The sequence below is a fragment of the Thermobia domestica genome, chromosome 4, assembly GCF_964235325.1.
Source record: "Thermobia domestica chromosome 4, izTheDome1.hap1.1, whole genome shotgun sequence".
In the NCBI taxonomy this organism is placed as follows: Eukaryota; Metazoa; Arthropoda; class Insecta; order Zygentoma; family Lepismatidae; genus Thermobia; species Thermobia domestica.
In genome coordinates, this window is record NC_137457.1 from 39,990,317 (window position 1) to 40,016,029 (window position 25,713).

General features: G+C 34.1%; 1 protein-coding gene across 1 annotated transcript in view; it reads left to right on the forward strand.

Moving 5' to 3' along the window:
- LOC145683299 (trypsin-3-like) overlaps window positions 1-25,713 on the forward strand; it is a 182,927-nt gene that overhangs the window by 116,784 nt on the left and 40,430 nt on the right. The window contains exon 4 of the mRNA XM_081754660.1: window positions 480-651. Coding sequence (XP_081610786.1) covers window positions 480-651 — 172 coding nt within the window. The remainder of the gene's footprint in view (window positions 1-479; window positions 652-25,713) is intronic.

The window sequence follows — 25,713 nt, forward strand, 5'->3', positions numbered from 1 at the left end:
TGAAATGAATAGTTATAATATAGAGTTCAGGTATTTAGGAATAAATGACAGATACAAATTACAAATCTGTTAATTGTATATTTTACCTTAAAGTTTTATTTATATTGTCAAACCGCACACTAACATTAGTATTGCTGTCACTACTATTATTGGGGTTACGAATGTACTTGCTAAAATCAAAATTAATAATAACAATATAGTACGATATACATTGCCTTTTAGCCTGAAGATGTATTTTTGGTACTAGTTAATTCTTATTAAATATATTTTCTGAACAGTTATAATTAATGTCATGCTAATAAAATAATCAGTGCAAAAATAAACCAAAATTAAAAGTCTCGTATTCAATCATTACTTCATATTACTATTTATGTAACCTTTGCAACTAACGTGCGAAGTATTACATATTATATTAGAACATGATGAACGGTTACTGTGACCTTCCTCTTATGTCATTCCTTTTTAACTTTTCATTACAGAGATTATGCTTCATATAGCATAAGAGCTGGAATTCTAAATTTAAAAGAAAGAGGACAAAGACGATTAATATCTGAAGTATATATCCACCCAAAATTCTCTTCCGTCATTGCTTTTGATTATGAATCTGGAGAATGGTTTAGCAAAGACCGCCATGATATTGCCGTGCTTAAGGTAAATTACTTTATGTAAATTAAATAAAACAATAATCATTAATTAATATCACAAATTTATATGCTGAAATATTCCTGAATATTTGTTTATTTACTATACCTAGTATACTCAAAACAAAATATCAATCAGGTTCTTGTTTGCATATTATAAACATATATATTACTCTATATTGCACCATCTTCACGATCAACATAGGGAAGTTTAGACAACAATGAAGACTAAAATGATAATTATAATGTTTTACCAGTATGTACATATGCCGAGAAACATGAATGACACTTACGAGATCTACAAATGATATGACGAAAAATCAATTTGATATAATAGTATATGTAAATGATCAGTAATATTTTATTTTACACTTCAGAATATGAGAATACACTTAAGTTGAACAACGGTCTTGGGATATTAATAAAATTTGACACTGACTGTCTTGATGTAATACATTGTACTGCTAGTAAAAACATTTCGTTTGAAAAGAAAACAAAGCAGATACGTAAGGTAAAAACTGTTCGACATTATGTAAGTACATGTAAACGTGTACATATTAATTCCATGCATATGTTCTGAGTGATTTGTTGATGTTGTAAGTCGTATTAATTTCTACAAGTATTCACATCAAGTTAAATCTATTTATTTATCTGTTTCTCTACTAAAAGCTGTTCATATGTATGGGAAATTTGTCAAATTACTTTCCACTTCCTTTATCAACATTTACTCTTTGTTAACAAGTGTACAATGTTGTATTATTGTCTGTGGTACTAGAGTGATATCAACCTATGTTTCGAGTTTCTTTACCTTAAAAATATGTAATAAGTACATAATTTATCTCACTGGAAGAAGTCTGATGATAATTATTACTGTTGTAAGTAAATACTATCTTACAATTTTTGCCTATTTTTTTTAATTCGTCGCCTGCGAGACTGCATTTGTCAACATGTATATATCTTATAATGCATTTCACTGATTATCGCATATTTCGAATACTTACTTCGTTTACTTTATATTTTATAACACAAATATTCAATTTTATAACATGAATTTAATATTTAAACCATCTATAGAAAAGAATATAAATATTTAGAATGTAACACAAACTGTCTAGTTGTTTGTGAAGTTATATTTAGTTGAGTACTTACAGAGAAGTGCAAAGTAACTTACGGGCATATAATGATATGAACGGTACTATTACTATTGACAGAATATAATTTTATTACTTTCGACAAAATTTAGAATTTAACACACATATACTTTCTTACACATCTATCCCCTTTACTTGCAGTAGTATATTTTCAGGTTTTTGCTCCGGGAAATATTATATATATAAACAAATTTTCACATTCTCCATTAGTACGCTAGTATGCTGATTGAAACATAGGATTCTCATACTCAGTGTGACAATTATCCGTCTGCTTTTTGCAAATAAAACGTTTACTTTATGCACCCGGCAACACTGCTATTATCAGAAATGAATTACCATCTCTACATTGGGTGCTGGGAGTGTCCTCTGCTTTGATTCAAACACTCGTTCACACGTTTCACCAGGTTGGCAGCAACTTTACGAAGATTAAAAATGTTAATGTTCTCAGTGGCACTGTGAATGTTCGTTTCCAGGTCTTGAATAATTCTGGAATTGTTCTTGTATACCCCTTGCTTTAAATAGCCCCATAGAAATGAATAGCAATGTTGTCACTTCCATGTAAGTAAAAATTTTATTATGATAATTTCAAAGTTTGTTTTTCGTTGTTTTCAGGAGTTGCATAATGCAAATATATCCTTAAGACACCTTTACATGCACTGAAACATCAGCAGAATTGCCAATTCAAAGTGTTAATTTATAAAAAAAAAACTACGATTTACCTAGTTTCTTCTTACAGAGGCGTCATTCGATTAGTTATCGGTGGAAATAAAAACTTCTTTTTTCTGCCCCGTAGTTTCCAAGCTACTCCAACTAAGCAAACAAAATTAATGACAGAACATCCATACGTATGAGCTATGAGTCCAATTACATGTTTTGCAAAACAAAAATTAATTTACACCTTCGGTTACATCTGGCAACACTGTGTGGTTCCTAGTGTACTTCAATAATTGCTTCCTAGTTTAAAAATATGTGCATGAACAAGGCTTCATTTTGGTATAATTATTATTTGTGTATCACTTTAGGTTCAAAAGTTCTACTATCCCGAACTCCGGGTTGCACTGTATATTGAACACCCTGTATTTTAAGTTTGAATATTGAATTTGCATAGTTTGGAGTTTTGCTTCAGACTGACTTGTTATGACATCAAAATACGTATGCTAAGGCAGATGAAAATGGGATAAAGTGTATGCCTAAAGTGGAGTATTTCAGGACATGATAGAGAGATAAAACATGAACTTGCTAAAATTTAGTGAATATGCTCCAGCAATTTCAGAAATTCCAGTTTCAAGAATGAATATTTTGTAATTATATTTTTATTATATAATAAATATATGTGCCAGTTCAATAAAAGTTCTGGCTCAAATTTCTTAAACTAAATCATATTATCCTGCAGTAACTGATTAAATCTGATAAACAATCACCTTTTTGTTTAGGTAAAACTTCGGAAATTTCGTTCAAAGATAATCACCCACAGTGAACTTAATCATACGGACTGGCTGAAGACATTTATCACGATTTTTGGGGAATGGGGAATTTTCCCTCCCAATCACATTTTGTTCCCTCCAAAGAAATCAACTGATGTACCCCCACCGCGGATTCTTGCCTTCCTCCCAAAGTATGCCTAGTATAACCCCAAATTTCACTGATTTTTGTCATTCTTTTAAGTTTAATCTGCTAGCTGTATTTAGAAATGAGCGATGTTAACTATTCAATTTTGGTCGTTTCTAATTTTACCAACTGTATGACTAGAGTTGTTACTTCCAATTGCAACTTTGTGCCTTTCAGTTTGCCGTCGTTCGTGAGTTTGAATAAATTTGAATGAAAGAAAACCACCGCCTTTCACAGTTTCGAGGAATGAGCATTTGAAACTGTACTCTAAATCTGAATTATATGTTCTCTTGTGACTATATGCTAACGTGGATGCGTCAGTAGTAAGCAGACACGTTAGTGAAGGTAAGTAAGCGCATAATCAAAGATTCTTTCAGCATTTGCTTATACGACTGTTTCTCCGTATCTACGTTTTTCAACTGGAGCGGGTTTCTTAAAGTTAATCCTTCATTATTCGTCTTTCTTCTTCCTTTAGTTTTCTGTCTACGGCAGTAATGTTGTCTCGAAAACTTAAATGCGATGTTTATACTTCATTTTAGGATAAAGAACTGTAGTCCCTTAGCCTGAGTCAAATGTGCACGCAGAATGAACTTCTCCGACAGTAGGGTAGAATATTCTTACTTTCTTACACAGGAACAAGAAATTTTAAATCGGAAAATGGATCTCCATCTTCGGAATTCAAGGCGTACTTAGGGCAAGATACGATATAAAAGCAAGGAAACAACTAAATGGAGAATACAGTGAAACGTTTATCTACCTGTTAAGTAGAGATTTTGCGTAGACTTGATGGAACACCGACAGACCTCGAAGTAAATTATAAAATTTTAGATGGTCTGCGCACGTATTTCTTGTCTTTCTTATTACTAAACATGGAAGAGATCTAGAGAGGTTTGATACCTTTTTTGGATAAATTCGAAAGAGTTTAAACTCTGAGTCAATTACTAGAATTTGGTTTCTGGATGCCCCCTAGAATTAAGGGTGAGAATATAGAGCTCGTTCCCCAGATGGGTGATGAGATTCAGCAGGAAGTGTACAGGGAAGGGACAGTTCTACTCTATGTCCTTACCATCGAACAAATGAAATCCTATTTGCACTTACAACGAAACTAACATCCGTTGGCATTTGGGTACTGGGTGTTACCCACCGTTCAAATAAAAATCGGTAGTGGGAAATGCATCTCCTTACTAGATTATGACTCACATCTTTTTTAAAACCATCTTCTTATCGAAATAAGCTTATTTTATATAAGCTTCGTGGTACTAGATGCTGGACCATAGCTGTTTCACCATTCTCGAAGAGAAGGAGTAAGCAACGAGCTAGATTATATGAGACAAATACAGATAGACAGAGTACGCGGAACGAAGTTCAAATGCAAACTCCGCAAACTCAATCTTACACGTAAAACAGTGGTTCATAATAGGAAAGTGAAGTGTTAGCTTCTAAAAATCGTAATACTACAAACGATGTAACTATTCCCAAGCCAGCCTTCTACAATTTTTAAAACTAAATATCTTATATATCCCTTTATTCTTAATCCTCACCGTATCATTCTTCTAACTATTACATCTATAATCTTCTTTGAATTCACATTTATATTTCATATCATTATTTCTTTATAACAAATGCTTCTTTATATCTTTATAACCTTATATCGTATTACATCTTTAAAAAACTGACATAAATCTATATCATATATATCACTTATTTGCACAGGTTAACTCTAATTTACTTGGTAACCGCAAGTATCACATTTATAAGCACTTTTGCCCAATAGATGCCCAATAGCCGACGGAAGAACAGATAGACCTACCGACTGGCGTATAGAGCCGACAACTCTGCCTGGTCGAAGTCCATCGAGAATTCTCTTTGTCTCCGGCTACTCCCACTCGATTATCAAAACGAGACAAAGGCCGTAGCGTCTGATGCTGAAGATACGGAGACATTCGTCGAACAGGCGTCCCCTAATGTCAAGTATGCAGAATGCAATTATCTCGCAATTCCCAATACGAGTCAGCAATACATTAGTGTACAGGAGAGAGATTTGTATACGGTAAAAGATTTCAATGCTTTGAGGAAAACATTCATGAAGACACATCGTGGATGAAAGTGAATGGAGTCAGGAAAAGGATGAAATACAAGAGGATTTTTGAACTACGGACTTTGAGTACTACACCACGATCTTGGTGCAATGTGATATGTACGTGCCCAAACAGAACACTTATGTGTGGGAGTTTATTCCTTCTCCAAAAATACGATCAGGAGATCGAAAATTCTCATCGCGTCCGATTGTATATAACAATATTGGATGAGCTGAGATAATGTTGTTCAACAACTTGGATCAAGAGGACATATTATAAAGAAGTATGTGTCTTAGATTCCTCTCTCATCGCCCTTATCTCGAAAAGGGAACCTTATGTTCATCCTTACAATCGGAATGTTTGTTAGACATATTCTTTTGCATTGCGACTTCTGGTACAAATATCGCAAACTAAATGGTGGATCACGTAAAGAGACTAAAACTGAAGCTCACCCAAAAGACATATTCCAGTGGTGAGGAAGTCACAGAAGTGACCAAACCCTTAGGATCACCAGTGGATGAGGTCCTAAATGACATCTCGTGAGAATGCAATATAGGAGTGGGACGGATAGTGATTTCGAAGGTTAAGTAAACGATTGAACGACACAAAATTTATCAGGATTTCATTACACTGAATATGATCAAGCAAGGTGTGGACGTTCGTATAAGCGACGAAAATGTCGCCTAATGTGTCCGAAAGGCACAGGCGTTAGTCCATGAAAACGGTGAAGAAAGAACAAAATGAATGCTGCATTCTTAGAAAGCGCAGTAGCAGCCCACGCAAGAGAGACCCCCTAAATTACCACCAGCATTAGTTAATATGAAAAATAAATTAAATCAAAATGAACGGAAACACTGGAAAGGAAAAATAAGAAAAGAATGGTGTAGGTTCGCTTAATTCGGGGGAAATTTTTGGGAACAAGACAGCAAGTAGTATTTATTCTAACACTTAGTTTGAAGGAGGGAAACGAAGAACAGGTCAATGGCATTAAAACTACAGTAGGTCCCTGCAATAAGTTAACGAAAGAGTTTGAACGTAGCAAAAAATATGCTCATGCAAAATGAACTATGTGTTTTTCTTACTGCTACTACTATTAATAATAACGGCATACCGACTAAGATCGTTACACAATAATAAGAAGCAACTCTATATTTCTGAGTATTGAGGATAGAAACAGCGTGCTGTAAAAATTAACACAAATGTAGTTCGACGAAAGAGGTTGGGACAAATAAAGAAATAATTCGCATCGTCCCTTTTGAATGTATGCCGGACATATGAGTGATGAGCTATAAATCTAATTTGGTGACTGTTCTTGAAAGTCTATGATGGTCTACGGGACGTTACGTACTACTGTGGAGTCATTACTTGTAATCGATTGGAATAGGTAAACACTGCTTCTTCATTGTGAAGTTCAAGGGACAATACAAGCGATTGGCAATGTCAGAAAGTAGTTACAAAGCGAAGAGTAATTCATCTTGGTTGCAAATCCCGGGGTAGGATCTACTATATTAAATAATTTATACTTAAGTAATGTTTCTGCTTCGGCCATCCACTATAATAATACTGTGCGTTAAATACTTAAAATTGAATGTAAGCAGTAAAAATATTTCATCTTTTGGTATGGGCTCGCAGTCGCTCTGTTTTTCTACGTGCCTCTACTCTCAGACGCAGGTAGTCGAAGAGTTTCGAAGCATACATCACATAAATGAAAAATGGACTCCATCCACGACACTGGTTTATGAACTGGTATATAACATTGTTTTCCATCTTTGTTTTTGCCTCGATGAAAAATATAGCTAACATCATAATGTAACACCGACTTTAAATGAACATATGATTAAGATAGTGTCAACAGAAATAAAGAATGTCACAATGAAATATATAATCTCCAAAATATAACGACCAGCAAGGTAGAAAATAAAGGGTAGTTAATACGATTTTTTTCAAACAACACATGTCAGAATAACCAGTATTTTTGTTGAAAAAAAATATGAAACACTGCTGTTTCTCCAAAAACGTCCATTTATTTCTAAAGTACTAAGTGTAGAAACATTTTGACAAATATAGATGTGTCACAAAATGTGTATCTGTGCGTAGCAAACACAATGTTGCTGTTAATTTCGAGTCTGACAAAACATGACATGTGTCGTTTTATTAAAAAAATGATTAAGTTATCCATGGACGGACAGACGGGCACTTATCGCATTGAAAGAGGTGTAGAAATCTTCTAGTTTTAAGCGGTGAAATATTCATGTATCTTTGTCTCAAATTAAGCAATATAACCATGTCGCATTCAATCAGCAATGCAATGTTTATTTGCAAACTAGAAATCCAGCAGAATAAGTAACGTAATCTTGCCCTTTCTAAACCAGACTAGCATCTCCGTAAATAGTAGCCGTAGACCTTGCGATACTTCTTCAATGTTAGGGATCCATTTTTCTTAGCGTAAAACGTGATAGTGAGAACTAGTGCAGAAAATGACATTTTTTAGCGCTTACGAAATCGACTAATATGCTTTGTGATTTCTAATACCTCCTTTTCATATAAAATGTATGAGCTTAGTGTTAAACGGGAAAAAGGTTTAAGACGCCGCACTAAATCCTCCAAAATTGTATAAACTGTCGCCATTATTGAAGTATATAGCCAGGGAATATAAACAAAATAATTTACGTTTTACATTTCGGTTGTAAAGAAGTCACCCTTCAGGAATAAAACTATCCCTTTTTTGGGGGAGAGATGTTGAAAGGGTTGTTAGTTAAACGTCAGTTTCAAGAAAATATAAAAACGGATAGTTTCATTCTGGACAGAATTGCGTCTTTCGGTTTCCACTCTTTAGTAAATTGCCCTTGTGTTTGGGGTCAAGAAATCAATGTAAAGGCAACCTCTGAGGAAAATCTTATGAGAATCTTGGACTAAATACAAGGTGATTCTTTATAAAGATTACAACGTCAATCAGTTATAATTCTTCATTCGAAATACACACAGACTTGGTTTATATGTCATTATACTGCAGATCACTTCACGTTTGATTCACGTAGTGAGAAGTTGCAGAATTGACCACACGCAGTGTCACCGGTCAGTCGTTGAAAATGGAGATTTTGACTGGTTCGGAAAGAGATTAGTGCGTGTTTTAGTTTGAAGAAACGAAGTCAATAACAAGTGTACAGCGTAAGTTTCGCACTCAGTATAGCAAGGAACCAACCAGCAAACTAATAGCGTACAAATAGTACAACTTATTTGTTGAAGCAGATTGTTCTGTGCAATACACAAAGGTATCATGGCTCTCACCGTGATTGACGATGTGATGGAAGCAGTTAGGGAGAGTTTTTTTCGTAGTTCCCGAAAATCTGCACGACGTGTATCACATGAAACTGGTATCCTTCAGACCGCTGATTGGCGTTTATTGCTGAGACTTTTTTGCATGAATCCATACACACTGTGATTGGTTCAAACACTGAATAAAGCGAATAAATATACCTGACATTAATTCTGTGTTACAAATTTAATTGCATTTCTGGTGATGAGTCATCATTGAACAATGTGGTATTGAGTGACGAATCAACTCTTCACCTTTCTTGTCGAGTCAATACAAGCAGTTGTAGTATTTGTTGCACGGAAAATCAACATGTGCACATGTAGCTGGTTTGTGACAGTCCCAAAATGAACGTGTTTGGTGCGGTTTCCAGAGCAAAGGTGTAGGGACCATTCATCTTTGCTGAGAGTGCCATCACCGTCATCGTCTATCTTGATATGCTCCCAAGCTTCCTTTTTCCACATTTAGATGGAAGTGACCACAATTGCCGCTTATTGTGGCAACAAGATGGGTCCCCGCCGCACTACCTGATAGATGTAATTGAATTTCTTGATCAGTGTTTCCCAGATAAGTGAATAGATCATGGTGGACCAATTACCTGGCAGCCACGGTCTCCAGATTACACGCTACTTGGTTGCTTTCTGTGGATGTTTGTGAACGATAAGATGTATACCCCTGCCCTACCTGATTATGTTAGTTAACTGAAACATATCATCACAACAACCATCGCAGACATTACCAAGAAATGCTTGCTATTATTTAGCAGGATATCGACTTTCGTTCGGATGACCGCAGGATGACCGCAGGTGCACACGTTGAGCCATCATGGATTCGTACCAAAAAGTTGAAGCGCTTTGCAGTATAATGACATATAAACCACGTATGTATGAGATTTCGATAATAAAGAATTAGAAGTGATTGAAGTTGTAAACACTAGAAATACTCACCTTGTATATCAAAGATGAATAGGAGTGAACCAATATCAATCGCGTCGAATACTAACAGACACATGAGCAGATAGACGGACTGTAGAAGCTAGTGAACATGGAGAATAGAACGGAATGTTTCAAAGTAGAATGAGACCTACTCGGATTTCATTGCGAATTAAGTCATGATCAACAGTTAGTATTTTGCTGAAGACCGTTTCCCTTTATAATATTACGCTCTCCATGAGTTTAAAATCGAAAATAATGTCACACCCTAATAATTTGGTGATGTAAAGAAAACCAAAATCATTTCCCAAATATGTTTTTTTTTTTAGAAATCGCAATACTAGTGCATTTCACTTATAGCCTGGGAGCTGGAAGTTGAAGAAAAGTTTTTTTTTCAGGTGTAGTTTTTTTCAGTGCAAGCATAGAAAATCTGATGGAGGAATAAGACAATTCATTATATAAATCTTGAAAACTTTTGGTATATCAATTAACCAGGACTGGGAATCACATATCAATTTATACACAGAAGCATCTTTTCTTCTTCACTTTCATGCCTCTAAATAACAGTAAATGAAGCTAAGGTTAACAAATATCACAAAACTATAAATTCAATTATTTTTGTCTCGTCAGAACGAGTGACTCTAGGACGGAAATATAACATCCGACTCTCTCTATTACATGTGTTAACTGTTACATTCTTTCTAACCATGTTTCTGCATTGCTGCACCTACAACATAGTAAGAAAATACTAGTATGGTTATCAACAGTTTTGTGTTCGGTGTCAGGCGTTTAATTTGGAAACAGGTTAATTATATTATTTTTTATAATTTGAGTAGCGTAAAAATAAGATATTTTAGATTACGTACCACAACATGAAAATAGTGATGGCTTACACTCAACTATCATTAGTCCGTCGGTTACTTCACTTAAAAAATGAGTGTCAAACTTATAATTTTTGATAGACATAAACTGAATATCAATCTTAGTACGTATACAAACATTTACTCATTCTTCATTAATCAAAAGTACATTAAGATCGTCAAATGGTCTACTAGAGAAAAGAAACCAATTTGCATGTTTCCTAATTCGTCATCACTTGAAAAACATCTATGTTAAGTTTAAATTTCTGCCATGTAGTAGAAAAAGCCAAAAACATAATGGTCATATTCTTCGAGTTAGCCATACATGTTTACTGATTAATAGAAATGACAGTTAAAAGTAGTGAGGTTGGATATAGTAATCAACTCATTAAATTGTAGTTCACGTTTACTTACACGGACGTTTCCACGAATAGAATAAACACATGATAAGAAAAAGCTTTAGCGAACATTATTGAAACAACAATAAATGTTAATATTAAATATGAAAATAAGTTCCACCGTATAAAAATATAGGCTCCAATACAACTGCAGTTAAGCCGGTAGTTGAATGGAAGTAATGAAATCCATATTATGAAAGACAAGGGAGTTAGAATGGAAAGGTTACTGATCAGTATCTTTATACAGAAAATTAAATGTAGAGCGTCCAAAAATAGGACTATAATTATCGAAGTACTTAAAAAGGTTGACAATCTTTAAACATAAGAACTCACTGCAGAAAAAATTTGATTATTTCGTGTATAAGAGGTATCTGGAAGATGAGGTTTGCTCACGATGGCGTCCACGTATAACGAAAAAAGACTTGTGAAAGAATTTTAATATAAGATACTGCAGAGTAATGGTACTTGGTAAAAAGATACAATATTACACTCATAAAGATAATAAAATAATCATAGATATATATTTCAGACGACTAATCCTGATGATGGCAATACCTGAGTAATTATTCTACATGATGCAGGTTCAATATTCTTCCAATATCAATTCTTGAGTCACCATTATATATATCTGGCATGGGCTAAATCAAGCGACATGCATAACGAGTTGAAAAGAAAGCAACCCAGATACTCTACACAGGTATCCAAAGTTGTCAAAGGAATTCATCCTGATAGATGATATCATGGAACTTTAAAAATGCATTCTTATTGAGTGATGTGAATGAAATGTATGGAATCGATCATTTAAAAAGGATAGTTTAAATAACCTTAATATATTTTATGCATCACTTATCAAACTTCACTTTGCTCTATCTTAAATAATTCGTTACTTAATTAAGATTGTTAAGTTAATGTTACCGAAATTCTTGAAAGTGTATAATGCTAGTGTACAAACTCAAACTAACAAACTCAAAAATAGAAGGCTTACCACACCAGGAATTTAGCCGCTAAGAAGTGTGGTATTTGGATGATTCTTGATTACCAAGAAAATATGTGGAAAATAACCAAACGGAGATACCTGAACAGAAAGGCATAAGCATAATATTAATTCCTAAATCTCAACCGAGATGCAAATGGTTTAAGACTAGCACGTAACAGAAAATAAAAAGAAGAAAATACCGTTGCTTACGATACGATCATATTAATTATCTAGCACTTGATATGGTGATCAAGAACCTTGGTTTCAACTTTTTGTCAGTTTAACTACTCTCTACGTTACTTCAGTAATTCATGTGCTGAGTAAACTTAGTTGTCTCAATTAATCGGAGTACTCACAATAGTTATTACCAAAAGCTTGAAAGGAAGATAGCTTTGAGAAGAAAAGGTAGTATTTAGTAGCCATTTAGTTTAAGACTTTTGAACAAGGTCTTTAATGAATATTATATGCAAGAAAACTATGACGTGTAAAAGCCTATACTTAACCAAATTGTAGAAACTCTAATATTTTAACAGTTACAACATTTGAATGTAAACATATTCCCTAGATTCGCTGACAATATAATGCGTTCAAATTAGAAAATAAAATTGTGTCTCATGTTTTGTCATCAAATCACATATATATAAACTAACCTTATGGACTTGTCTAAATCACTCCCAGATTTACTTGATAATATTGGTCATGAACTGCGTTTCCAATCATTCTACCTATTAAAACAGTCATACATTTAATTTTGCCATAAGAATGAGTAATGATATTGATGATTTAATTTGGTTTCATGCTGCAAACACAATCATAAATTTATAATCGTGAGGACGTAATATACTTTGTCCGTGAGAAACATGGAAACTCTTTTAGATACGTAATGGAATTAACTCTTTTGAAACGAAGTGACATCAACAACTTGAAAGAAGCTAACAAGAGTGATGCATTTGAACTGGTCTTGCCGATAGATTTGTTTTGCAACCAACATTCAATAAAGTAATGGAAAAGACGAAGGTGGAATATTCACTGATAATTTCTACATTGGCCACGTTGCTTTCTTTTCTCTTTATTTACTTAGATAAAAATAAACAACATAATATCATAGCAAATACATTTGAAATTGATGCAGGATGTAACAAGAATGCATATCTAATCGCTGTGCTTAAATCCCTTAGAGAAAATACTGTATTTACGTTCATTTTTGGGATTCTACATTGCGTACAAATACACTATGTGGAAGCAGGAATGGGAGTAAGTTTTAAGGGAAGTGTGAAGCATAATTTGTTTTCTACCAACTGAGGTCTGAAAACGGTAATGGAATATTCGGTAATTACAGGCTAACACAGAAGACTGTTTTTATTTATATCGTTGAGGTAATGAAGTCGATCGCGAAAAACGAGAACTATGCCATAATTGTAAAAAAAGAATATATTTTATAACCGACACTAGATTATAGGGTTTCATACTGCACATATCAGAGAACACAAGGATATGCCAAAGGAGCATGAGTCGATATTATCACTCATTTCCCTAGTTTATAGCACGCTACAAACAACCATACTGTTTTTGTCTTCGAGACGAGGTTAAAAAATAGTACGCTTTAGATGACAATGTGCTGTTCGATTCTTACCGTGCGATAAGCACGACGTTCGAAATGACGGTTTTCAAGAAAGATCTTAACCCCAGATATTAGTCAGCATAACTACTAGAAGACATCTACAGCATGCACTGTATTAACACAGCAAAAAAAAACTGTAATTATAACTGTAGCAAAAAATACATTTTCATAATGCACTCCCGTTCTTTACACATCATAATAACAAAAAGGAGGAAGTAATTCAAGACTAACGGTAGGCAGGCAAAGGAGAGAAATATAAAGTTAGTTAATGCGGTGCCCTGTTATATCATACAAATTTTGTTCTCATTTCTTCTATGTCTAATTAATATGGAGTAGTAACTAAGCGTGAAACGGATCAATGTTGAACATACAACATTAGAATCCAACGAGGGGCAGGCAATATTAAACAAGTATATAACATTTCTCATTAACTACAGACCTGCAGTTATCTCCTGTAACAAATCAAGGAGTTAAAAATTATTATATCTATGTTGGTTACCATATCAGAGTTATGTTTACCTAGGGTAGAATTGGTTTGTTCAATTTATATAAGGATGCATTAAACTAGTTATATTCTGCGTATTTCGATTTCTCCTCCTTAGTATCTATGCCTTAAACTCAGTAATGTTGGTTTGTGTATGTGGTTTTGATCTCCCTAAACTTAAGGACAATTTTCTTTGGGAAACCAGAACATTAGTAACATTAATAAGAAAAAATGAATCGCGCAATACCTAGATAGAATGAGATCACGGGAGCAAGTGAAATCAAACCAAATCAGAACAGTTGCAGCTGCATTAACAACAAAGGAGAAAGGCACCCACTGTAAGAGCAAGAAAAGTTATGAAAACTGATATTTCATCAAAACTATCATTATATACAAGCATATAAGACCAACACTTCAGTTACCAGTGCAGGAGCGCAGTAAAAATCTTCATTATGTATTAGAAAAGCATTCCTTGTCGAGCAGGGACTGAAATAGCAGGATCAAAGTCAATAGAAAATAATGCGCTACATTCAACCCTGAAAACAATAGACGCAATAGATTTCCAGTATCAAGTGCCGACTTAAAGAAAATTTTGGTATCTAGGCATATGTAGTAGTGATGAAGATACTGGCTCTTGAGGATTTTGTTTTAGATTTTAGCAATCAATCTTTTACAACAGCTTGTAATTAGCCAAGTAACATAAACTACAAAGCTGTAAGTAAACATACATGTAAACTTACTGAAATCAATAATTCTTTTACTGCATGATTGCATATTGTACTGTATTACACCTGTGTTTCTAATAATAATTAAAAAAATGTCTATATAAAACTATAGACCTACACAGTAAAATTCATATTATGAATATACATTAAACCTTAATCACTAATTTTAACTTACATCCTTTCTATAACTATCATATAAGATGGAAAATGCGTCATGAAACATTATAAAATAAAACGACAAAAGTATTGTACATCATAAAATCGTTTTGTGATTTTGCTAAAGAATTTCTGACTTAACTGTAACGCAAACAAGTTGCACAATACAATCAGCATTATACAATTATTAAAGAGTTATTTTGCGTTTATACTTTAGTACTCATATCAAATTATTACTATATTACTACCTACTCAGAACACCACTTCCTAACTTGACCGCTGGAAATTACAACGGGGTTTCCCTCCGTTGATATTTATTTAGGGATCAGAGTATTAATATATAAATCAACATAATTACTACCAACATTAAATAAATCGTTTTGTTATAGTAATACCTTTCTGCATTACCTAGTCGTTTTATTATTGTCCTATTATTACCTACTCACAACAATGTTACTTTTACTATGAAAAATATTGCGAAAGCCATAAACGTCGTCAACACCTAGTGACCCATTTGCCGGAAAGTCAATGTCAATCGTTGATATGTGTGTGTCGAAGGATTGCCGGTATTGTGCCACTGGCGTCAGGGTTTAGTCGAAACATACATCTAGATTCGGGGTGCTGAAATTACCACTGCGTTGGAGCGAGTGCTTCGTTTGGACCCTCTCTTCTTGAATTCGTCGCATAGAATCGCGAGGGACCAACACGAATTATCGCCAGGTAAGTGCATGCGATTATTATTATAAATTTTCCCCGACGTATTGTTCCTAAAGTGGGCGAGATCAACAGTAATCTTTGACTCTTAATTATGAACTGAAAAATATTCAGATTAGTGCATATAATTGTATGAATTTAGATGGCAACAGTCGCCGATCATTACACAGTGAATTTAGGAGATCTACGAAATAAAGAAAGTAAATGTGCATATTTTTATAAAATTATTTTTATAAAGGCACTTTATCAGATCTCAAAGGGTAATCGTTGATTGTACACAGATAAACGAACACTCTTATTTGCCAAATTAAATAGACCTCAATTATTTATCCCTCTACAAGCGATGTACTCTTCAGCACCTAAGTGGCGAAGACGTAAGAGCACGCGCCTAGTGATCAAAAGGTTGGAGTTTCGCGCCCATCCTTGGTACTTTTTGTTAGTGTTTTTTAGACTCACCATATTATGAAGAAATTCCACATATAAACGATTTTACATATTGTGAGGAAGCAATTTTATGATTGATTGGCATTTTGTCGCGCTTCTCCCGCTGGTAGCATCATTTTGAAAGCGGAAATTGGGCCCACAATACATTGTTGTTGCGGGGCCACCAATTTTTGAGGAATTATCGCTAGTTACCTATCAGTGGTTCACCGATGCTTAGTCCTAGAATATGTATGTTGGTCACTTTAGCTACTAATGCGAAACTAAGAGTATTCCGAAGTTCGATTAGGAACGCTATTGATCAATTCAATGTCAAACTTTTTTCAGATCATATCAAATTCGATACATATTTAACATCTAAACAGCTTAAGTAGTAATCTAGTACCAATGTGAGTAATATTGCAAATAGTTTTAAAGTTTGTGTTTTGTTTCACATATAATCTTTCAAGTCCCGCAGTATATACAGGGTAGAGAAAAAATAAGAAGAAGAAAATTGAATTACGAAATGCCAGAATGAACTTCAATTAGCGTTTATGTGTTGAGCGCAGATCCCTCCATACAATGACCGATAGGAAAAGTTGCATATTAAAAGTAATGTAGGGTAGCATCTCGTACGGTAAATATTGAAAACGAACACTTTGGAAGGATCGCGAAGCTTCCACGTCTATTTCTGAGAGACGTAATGCATTCAAGTAAAAAACAGATACATTTCAGTTGAAACTCGTATTAGTGCAAGAGACATACGAATAGTGAAGCTCTTTTATCATACATGTGTTAATATAGGAGTAATGTGAGACGACTACTTAAGAAATTCTGGAAACACTTTAGCAATAAGTACGATGTATCAGATCAAACCCAGCTTTCTCAGATGAAGTTTATGACTTCGAAGGACGTACGTAGTGACATAGGTGTACACTTCTTTTCACAAAGCCCCACAAACCTATTCAGAGACAACCTCTAAAAAACAGTGAGGCTGTTATTCAGTGGTAGAACATTCACCTCTAATGTATCGGGTCCCTGGTACGATCCCAGCTAGAAGTTTTTGGTGGCCACACACTGTGTACGGGTTTACTCGGAGTACTCACGTTTCCTCCTAATTTATTCATTACATCATTTCATTCGTTTCTCATCATCGCCGTCATCCTAGCCAACGTGATCGTAGGAGATATAACTGAAAGATTTTACACGTACAAGAGAACACAAAAGCCTACAAACCTCTTTGTTCTTTATATATATATATATCCTAGCTGCAATAGTATTTGTGCCAAACGTAGCCTATTCTGTTGAGACACTGAGTCCTCGAAAATAAGTTGAAATTTTCCAAATTCGAGAGCTCAAAATTAGGTCTCAGATGATGTTATTTATCTTTTAAACATTTAGATATAATGAAATAATTAAGTGTAATATTTTTCTGTCACGTACATTTCAAGTGTAACACGGGGGCGCGCTGGCTCAGTGGTAGAGAGTTCACCTCCGGTGCTTGGGGTCCCTGGTTCGATCCCAGCTCGCGCCGTGTGGACTTTGTAGTGGACAAACACTGTGCTCGTGGGTTTCCTCGGGGTTCTCCCGTTTCCTCCCACTTTCTTCATTCCACCATTTCACTCATTTCTCATTATCACCGTCTCCTTTAGCCTAACCGGCATAACCGTGGGACGTTAAACTTAAAGATTTCATTTTGTTCAAGTGTAACACCAAAGTGTTAAGATTGGTGTTTATTGCCTATATTTCATTTTCCTTTTTTCCTTTTAGTCCTAAAACAAATATGTATAAGACTTTTCGCTTTTAAATCTCCAGAATAGAAAGTGATACTTGAATGATTTCGAAATGAAAGAAAAATAAATATAAGTAAGAAGTAATGAAGCCAAAATGAATTTTTATCTGAATATATTTCTGATGAATATATATTTGATAAAAATAATCATAAATTATATATATATATATATATATATATATATATATATATATATATATATATATATATATATATATATAACTAAATGTTAAGCGCAAAGTTCTGTTCGTTGAATTTCCATATCTGTGCCACCTTTTCGCTAATAATCGTCAGATATGAATTTTAAAAATATTTCGCAATGTACTAGTGAATTGGGGTACGAAATTTGCAGATGCAAAAATCATAAGGTATATGCAGTGGGTTAACGGGGGAATGAATAGTTGCAGACAAACTTTAAAGATGTACACATATGAATATAACACACCAATATAACACAAATATAATATAACGCATAAGTAATCCTAAATATTTTAACAAAAGGAAGGGCGTTGCAATGTATCGTGATGGAGATAAAACGAATCATACCCATTTTTCGCGAGAATGACTATAACCTTACTATCATCATCAGCGATATGTGACACTGGCAGGTCCTTGCAACAAACAACTCTTCCCTCATTCATCTTTCTTTAAAACCTTACTTTTTGATAATGTAGAAGAACTTTCGAATGCATATGCCAAAGGAGCTGACATCTTCTTCTCCCTCTTTGTCCTTCATGATACTAATCCTTCCAAAGTATCTTTTATAAAGCTATTAATTTATGAATAGTGTCCTAATAAATTTTTCTTCCCTTTTAGCCGTAAACTTCCTTACTCTCTTTTTTCATTCATTCTTCCTTGAATGTCTTTATTTCTTATTTATCTATACAGCTTATATTTTTATCTCTTCTCCATACTTATATATCGAACCTTATTATAATGCATAGAGTTATACTTTTAGTAAAACTTGTGTGAAAGTACAATAATATAGTATGACTGTAGTGATTTAGAATATATACAGATGGAAGTCTCAAAGCCCGTTCTTACAACCACGTTTCCAGAGTTCGCCTTTCTTAAATACATCACGATAAGTGTTAGTGTGAACATATACCTTTCAGTTCATTAATGAAAATTGCACTAACTATAGGAAAAGGTCAAGTTTGGTATGGGGCATGTTCTCATCGTGCCTCGAAACAAGCTACTTCAAAACGGAGTTGCCTGACTCGTATATTATAAATATTTACATCTAGAAAGAAGAAACTATTTTATTGTCTCGTTTGTTAGCACATAACAACCGCAAAGAAGTAAAATTTCGAACCTATATGGTTGCTTGCTAAATTGGTTTACTAATATATATATATATATATATATATATATATATATATCTTGCTACTCTAGAGTTCTTGAATTTCTACTACATCTCTTCAACGAAGAGTGAGTGAAAGTTGAGAATCTCAACTTAAAAGATCTGGTTTTTGTGCAACCGTACTTTTCGGAAAAGCAGCATTTCGAAATTACTGCCTGCATATCGGATGATCTTTTTATATTCTTAACGATTGTTTCAACCTTTTCATTCACACGTTACGCCACAACAGAGATTTATTTTTCTTACATGTGAAAATATCGTAATACTTTTTATCACCATATTATTGTGTATTTTCAAGCATCATATCGGACGATTATTTATGAAAATCAGAAAGGGATACTTGAATTTCTTCATGAAACTGGGAAATAACTTTTCGTTTTCATTAAGTGATAGACATCGTTATAATAATTAGTGAGAATCGTTTCATTTTAGTGAGAATCGTTTATTCAATATAAACATTTTAAAACTTGCCAATATTTATTATTATCTTTTATGAAATATATTTGCAATTTAAATATATTTTACCAGATATAATTTTTTTTGTATAAATGTCTAATTGCGTTGCGTTGAGTTGATTTTGAGTGTAACCAGGATATATGAGACAGGACCTACTGATTAACGTGGAATCCGAATCACATGAGCTCCCGCCGTCTCCCACGCCAAACGCGCGTACGCCAACCGCTTAGCCACGGAGGAGCTCAAATTTTTAATTGCATGCTTATTTTAATTTTCTTAGTTTAACTGCACAGCCGTCCGAGTGTTCCAGATTATCCTAAGGATTTTAAACAGAGAAGTCCTATAAAAGCAGTGTACTAAACGAACACTAAATTTCAGAACAAAATATTTAAATGTAAGATTTACATGTGGAAATAATATTAACAACCTCTAAGTTATTTCGTCATATTTTCAAAAATAAGTAAAATATTTCGGTTCGTGTTTCGAATCTGTCATTTTCAAATTTCAAAAGATATTTATGATAACTCGGTGCGTCACCAAGCTACGCTATTTCTTAAATAGCTTTTCCTGCTTAAATATAGAGAATTTACAAAGATATTTGCATATTTCAGAGCTTACTTTAAATTTAAATGCAATAGTATAGGACAGTTCAATTTACCGGTTATGCTTTTATTTGTTTGTGTTTTGCATTATAATACGTTGTGATGTCTATTGTTAAATGTGTTTGCAAAACACATCGGATTACATGAAGAAGAGGACGACTTAGCCTTGTATGTTAAATTAATTTCATACACTTTAGTATACATTGGTCACGCCGTTACAAGAATAAGCATTATTTTTTTTTAGAGTAATCTATTTATATGATTAATTTTCTAGCTATGAAAGTTATTAACGTCTGGAAACAATGATATTGTTTACATTAAAAGAACTGGACAAAAGATGGCGTATTCTGCTATGTATAGTGCTAAAACACGTAAATATGGATTATATGTATAGAAATATATGGAATTTATGGTAAAGAATGTCTAACTGATTATGTCTATCTGAATGTCTATCTGAATTTCATTGCTCATAGAAAGATAGGAATCGGAAGCACAAGGTCAAGGCGGTGGAAACCGTAGCAGTGATAGAATCGGGGACCATTCGAGATCTTTTGTTCACGAGTGGAACACGTGATTCAGTTTCAGTATTTCTAAACTGTGCTCCTTCTGTTAAAGCAAATGAGTACAGCAACGCGGGTTTTAGCTACGCATAAGAAAGTAATAGATAGTCTATGGTAAATCTTTCACCTGGGTGGAACTATCATAATAAGTTGAAAACAGCTTTTTAAGAAACATTACAAACACGAAGATTACTTGAGTTATGTGATATTAAAGGATGTTAAATTTAGAGGCATTGACAACACTTGTTTTCTTGATACTCTGTTGTAAAGTACAAATCATACAATACAGTAGGAAAAAGAACTTTGATAGTTGAAACAGTATCAAACATACTACTATACAAAGATTGACATTTTTCATGCATACAAAATATTTTGTTTTTATTTATTATGTTGGGCGAGAGAGGCTTCCAGATACGGGATCCTCAGATATTTTAAACTTTCCAGGTCTGGTTGACTTCGTAGTATATAGTATGTATCATCTATGTACAATCATGGTGCTATACTATTGTTATACGCATAATCACCACGGAATAGGTAGTGTGTGGTATATACTCGATGCTGAGAATAAAGTGGTGGATAAAGTATTAAATATTGTCCCTTGTTGTGGAATACCATTATGAGCGGAGATGGGTACACTTAGGTGACCATTTAGACTAAATCTAGTATTTAGGTTTGAGTATACTTCTTTGATAAGAGAAATAACAAGTTCACGGTATCCATATTTAGCTAAAACTTGGAAGGGATGATTACGATATATTATATGTTGGAATAATCTAAGGATACAATTGCTAGAGAAAAAGGATCGGCAGATTAATGAAAGAAAATTCAATATCTATGATTTGGTAAGGACCTACAAATAGAATTCTTGTTTTCAATACTAAATGTTAAATATACACCTTCTTATTATATGATTACATTTTCATCGTGAGACAAGAAGTTTATAGTTTTAAGTCTGTATATAAAGGTCTTGTAGAAAGAAAATTAGTAACAGCAGTTGCTGGTAAATCTTTGGAGATGAATGTTCTGGGAAACTGCCCTAAAAACGATATGTGCGGTATTCGTTAAAATGGACTGTGAGGAGGGGATCTAAAATATCTGCAAACGTGGCACAAAATACTAGTAGTACAGAATGAAAGCCTGTTGGTTTTCCGAGTTTTCACAAACATATTGGCTGCTTAACCTGGTCTATTGAGAACGGGCCAGGAAGACACTCGTGATCATGATCCGTTACCACAGATGGAATATAATCAAAAATAAAAAGGTCAGTACAATTAGTAGTAGGCGGAGCGACAACTGTTCATGCGACAACTTCTAAACTCACATTCAAATACCCACCTTGGGCCTTAATTTTTAAATTATTTTTTTATTTTCTCTACTCCCTCTACACTATTTGCTTATTTAAAGGATACCAGCCTGCTCAACATCATCATGTTGATGTATTTTCTTACGAACTATAAAAACCTTACATACGTCTTCTATACATCGTTAATAAATAAGCCTATATCTTCTGAATGTAAAACCGTAAGTGACAACCGACATGTTGTTCTATCATATACTCCGTTAAAGAAACCAGACTAGTACTCATATTGCATATGGTGATCAGCATTCAACTTCCACAATATTTCTTGGTCAAAGAGCATAGAGTTGGATTTCTATGATTTTCCCAAAACTGCAAAAGAGAACCATACTGTCGTGTTTGCATGTCAGGAAAACCTTCCTATTTTGCATGTATGAGGGTCAAGTATTCCGTTTCATGTAAAATTGAAGTATTAAAGTACCACATTACACTGTGTTTAAAAAACTTTTCGGCTGGAAGATTGATGGCCATGAGTAGAGAATAATGATCACTAAAACAGACAGGAACCATGTCCATATGTTGAACCGGATATATAAGAGTGTGACTGATATAGAATTTATCCAATCTTCAGGACTTGTCCCTATAAACAACGTGTAGTCAGGCCCGTTAGTAAATAAGTGTCGACACACTTCAAAAGAATCATAAGTAGCACTTAAATTCGACAGACTGGCAGAGAAGCAATAAAGTGGAGTCAGATCTATTGGTGCCAAAGTAGAATTAAACTATTCTGCTAAAGTAAAGGAGAGGAACCATTATGAAGCAATTGAGTAGGCTCAATATTTAAAAGTAAAATATCGCGCTGCATTACGCGCAGTGTTCCTGAGGTTATACTTTCAGTAGGTATTTGAAGAAACTCTTCGAAGTCGATATCATGGCGATAGGTGAGAACAGTTGTTGAAAAATTTCCAGTGAAGCGTAGAACAAATTGGTAATGGGGAATGTGTAGAAAGTTGATACTGCCATCTTTTGGGCAAATAGAATATAAATTTGTTCCTGATAAAAACCCCCGTATTGCATGTAATTTGAAGAAGAGGTAAGACGGTTTATTGACAGTATCGAGATGAAAAGTTAACATGGAAAAATATGTAAAACTGATAGAAGAATGCAATGTGATTTGAGAACCAGAACATTTGTAAAGTGTGAACAAGAAATGAATATATAAATTATATTAAATAATTTATACCAAACTTGGGCTAACACTATTCGCCTCGGTTTTAACAACAGATTTTAACATGTTGGTTCAGTTGCTCGTGTTCTATCGTTCTTGCCACTTCTTACTTCAGTACTTAGATTACTCTTAGAAGTTTAGTCACTTCACAATTTTTAAACTGAATCTTAATTATTATGCTATGCTGGGGTTCCAATAATTACAAAATCACTAGCAGCATCTTCCGAAGTAGTGGTGAACTTATAATTGAGCGGAAGTGTCTGGTCTATAACCGGAAATGAAGATGAGGATATGTAGCTTCAGTTTTCAGAGTTTCTGCTGTTTCTATACTATGTGAGCTTTCATATGTGGAGGGATGGATGGGACGAATTTTGTATTAGATTCAACAGTTTCAAGTGGCTGTTTCAGGGCCGATGCGAATGCGTCGGTATCCCTCTGGAGAACAGGAAATGTACTGTAAAATCTGGAATCTGCATCTGACATTTCAACTGCAAGGTTGCATAACCTACACTTAAAAATAAATAAACTTGAGTAAGAGATGAGCTGAGACAGTCCTGTACGGTATGATCCTGAGAGTTGCAGAGGGTACGCGTCTTTATTTGAGGGGCGAATTGACAGAAGTCGTAAATCAAAAAAGTAAGAAATGATAGAATAATACGTTTAACATTCAGTTTGCGACCGCTATAAATATGATCAGTAAAGTACACTTAATCAGCAATAGTCTTAATATGCCCATGCCCAAAGAATGCACACCTTAACTGGGTACTACTAAATTCAGTTGTACTTATCGATACTAACACAACTATCACAGAGTTGTTGTCCGCCAAATCATTGGGTAACACATAGTAGCTGTCAGAATTGGCATAATTCACAGCGACGCTGCTATCGGTTAAAATGCATTAACAGAGTACTAAGTACCTAATGCAATATTTTACAAATAACGCTCTTTTGAATACTTAACTCTGAATTCTGAAGGTAACTCTGAATTCATAAGAGCCCATATAACTCATATCGCTCAAACTCGAAGATGCATGTAAACTAGATAATTAAGAAAGAAATTTTTACCAACCCAGGGTAACAAATTACATGTAATGCACATTTACTAATTCACAAATCTTGTAAAAAGAATACCACAAGTACAGAAAAAAAGGCTCTGTTATACTCCCCGTGTATCTGGCAAATACTATCTATATTTTAAAAAACGGTAGAAAAAATACAATTCTTTCTGTACAGGTCTGTGGGAATTATGATAAACCAAGGTTCCCTTTTTGTTCTATGTCTCTCTGAACGAGCTTGTAGATTTTTGTTAACAGAAGTGCATCAACATAAGACGGGTTTCTAATGGTCAACTCTAGAAGAAATGCATAACGTGAAAAAGAAATTATGCAGCTTTAAATGTAATCTTTCATGTATGTACTAGAAACCTAATAGTTTGACTAATGACCTTAATATCCTTTTCTGTAGCGCGTATTGGATACTAGCAAAATTGAATAGAATTTTATCAGAATACATAATTAAACTTTCTGAAATAATTTGTCACTAGAGTAATATTATTCATTATTGCAATGTATGAAAATAGAGAGACTGAGAGAGAAAGAGAGATCATAAAGTATATTGTTCAATAAGAAGAGGCTTTTAAAATTAAACCAGGGCCGTGCTGGGATACTAATGAGGGCGGTGGACAAGTCTACTAAAAGGGCGCGTATACAAACGGAATATATATATATATATATATATATATATATATATATATATATATATATATATATCGAGAGAGAGAGACTTTGAAAGAAAGTATGGGTGCAATTTTATATCAAAATCACCACCAAATTTGTTTTAGTATTAACGTAAATAGCTAAACTCGAATCGAAATCCTCTTTACTACAGAAAAACTGTTTGGTTCCTGTAATAACATTTCTGTCAAATAAAAAGAAGCTAAATGTATCAACAACTTAATACAGCACGCCTATGGACGCAGGAGGCTCATTGCCGCGTTTACAAAAGCTCTCCATTGATTTCTGTCCTTGGAAAACTGAACCCAGTTTCTATTTTATATTTCAATCTCTGCGAGAAACTTTTTACTATTGTCCTCCCATCTGCGCCTCGGTCTTCCTAACGCTCATTTTCCTATTTGGATTTCCAGTTACAACTTCGAAAGCATTTCTATTTTCTTCCATTCTGGCTACATAACCTGACCATTTGAGCCTCCTAGACTTGATGACCCTAACAATGCTTTTGTAAATGGTATAAAGTTGTGCAGTTCATCGTTATGAAGTTTCCGCCATTCCCCATTCCAGTTTCTCTTGAAGTTCGAATACTGGTTTAAGAATATTGTTTT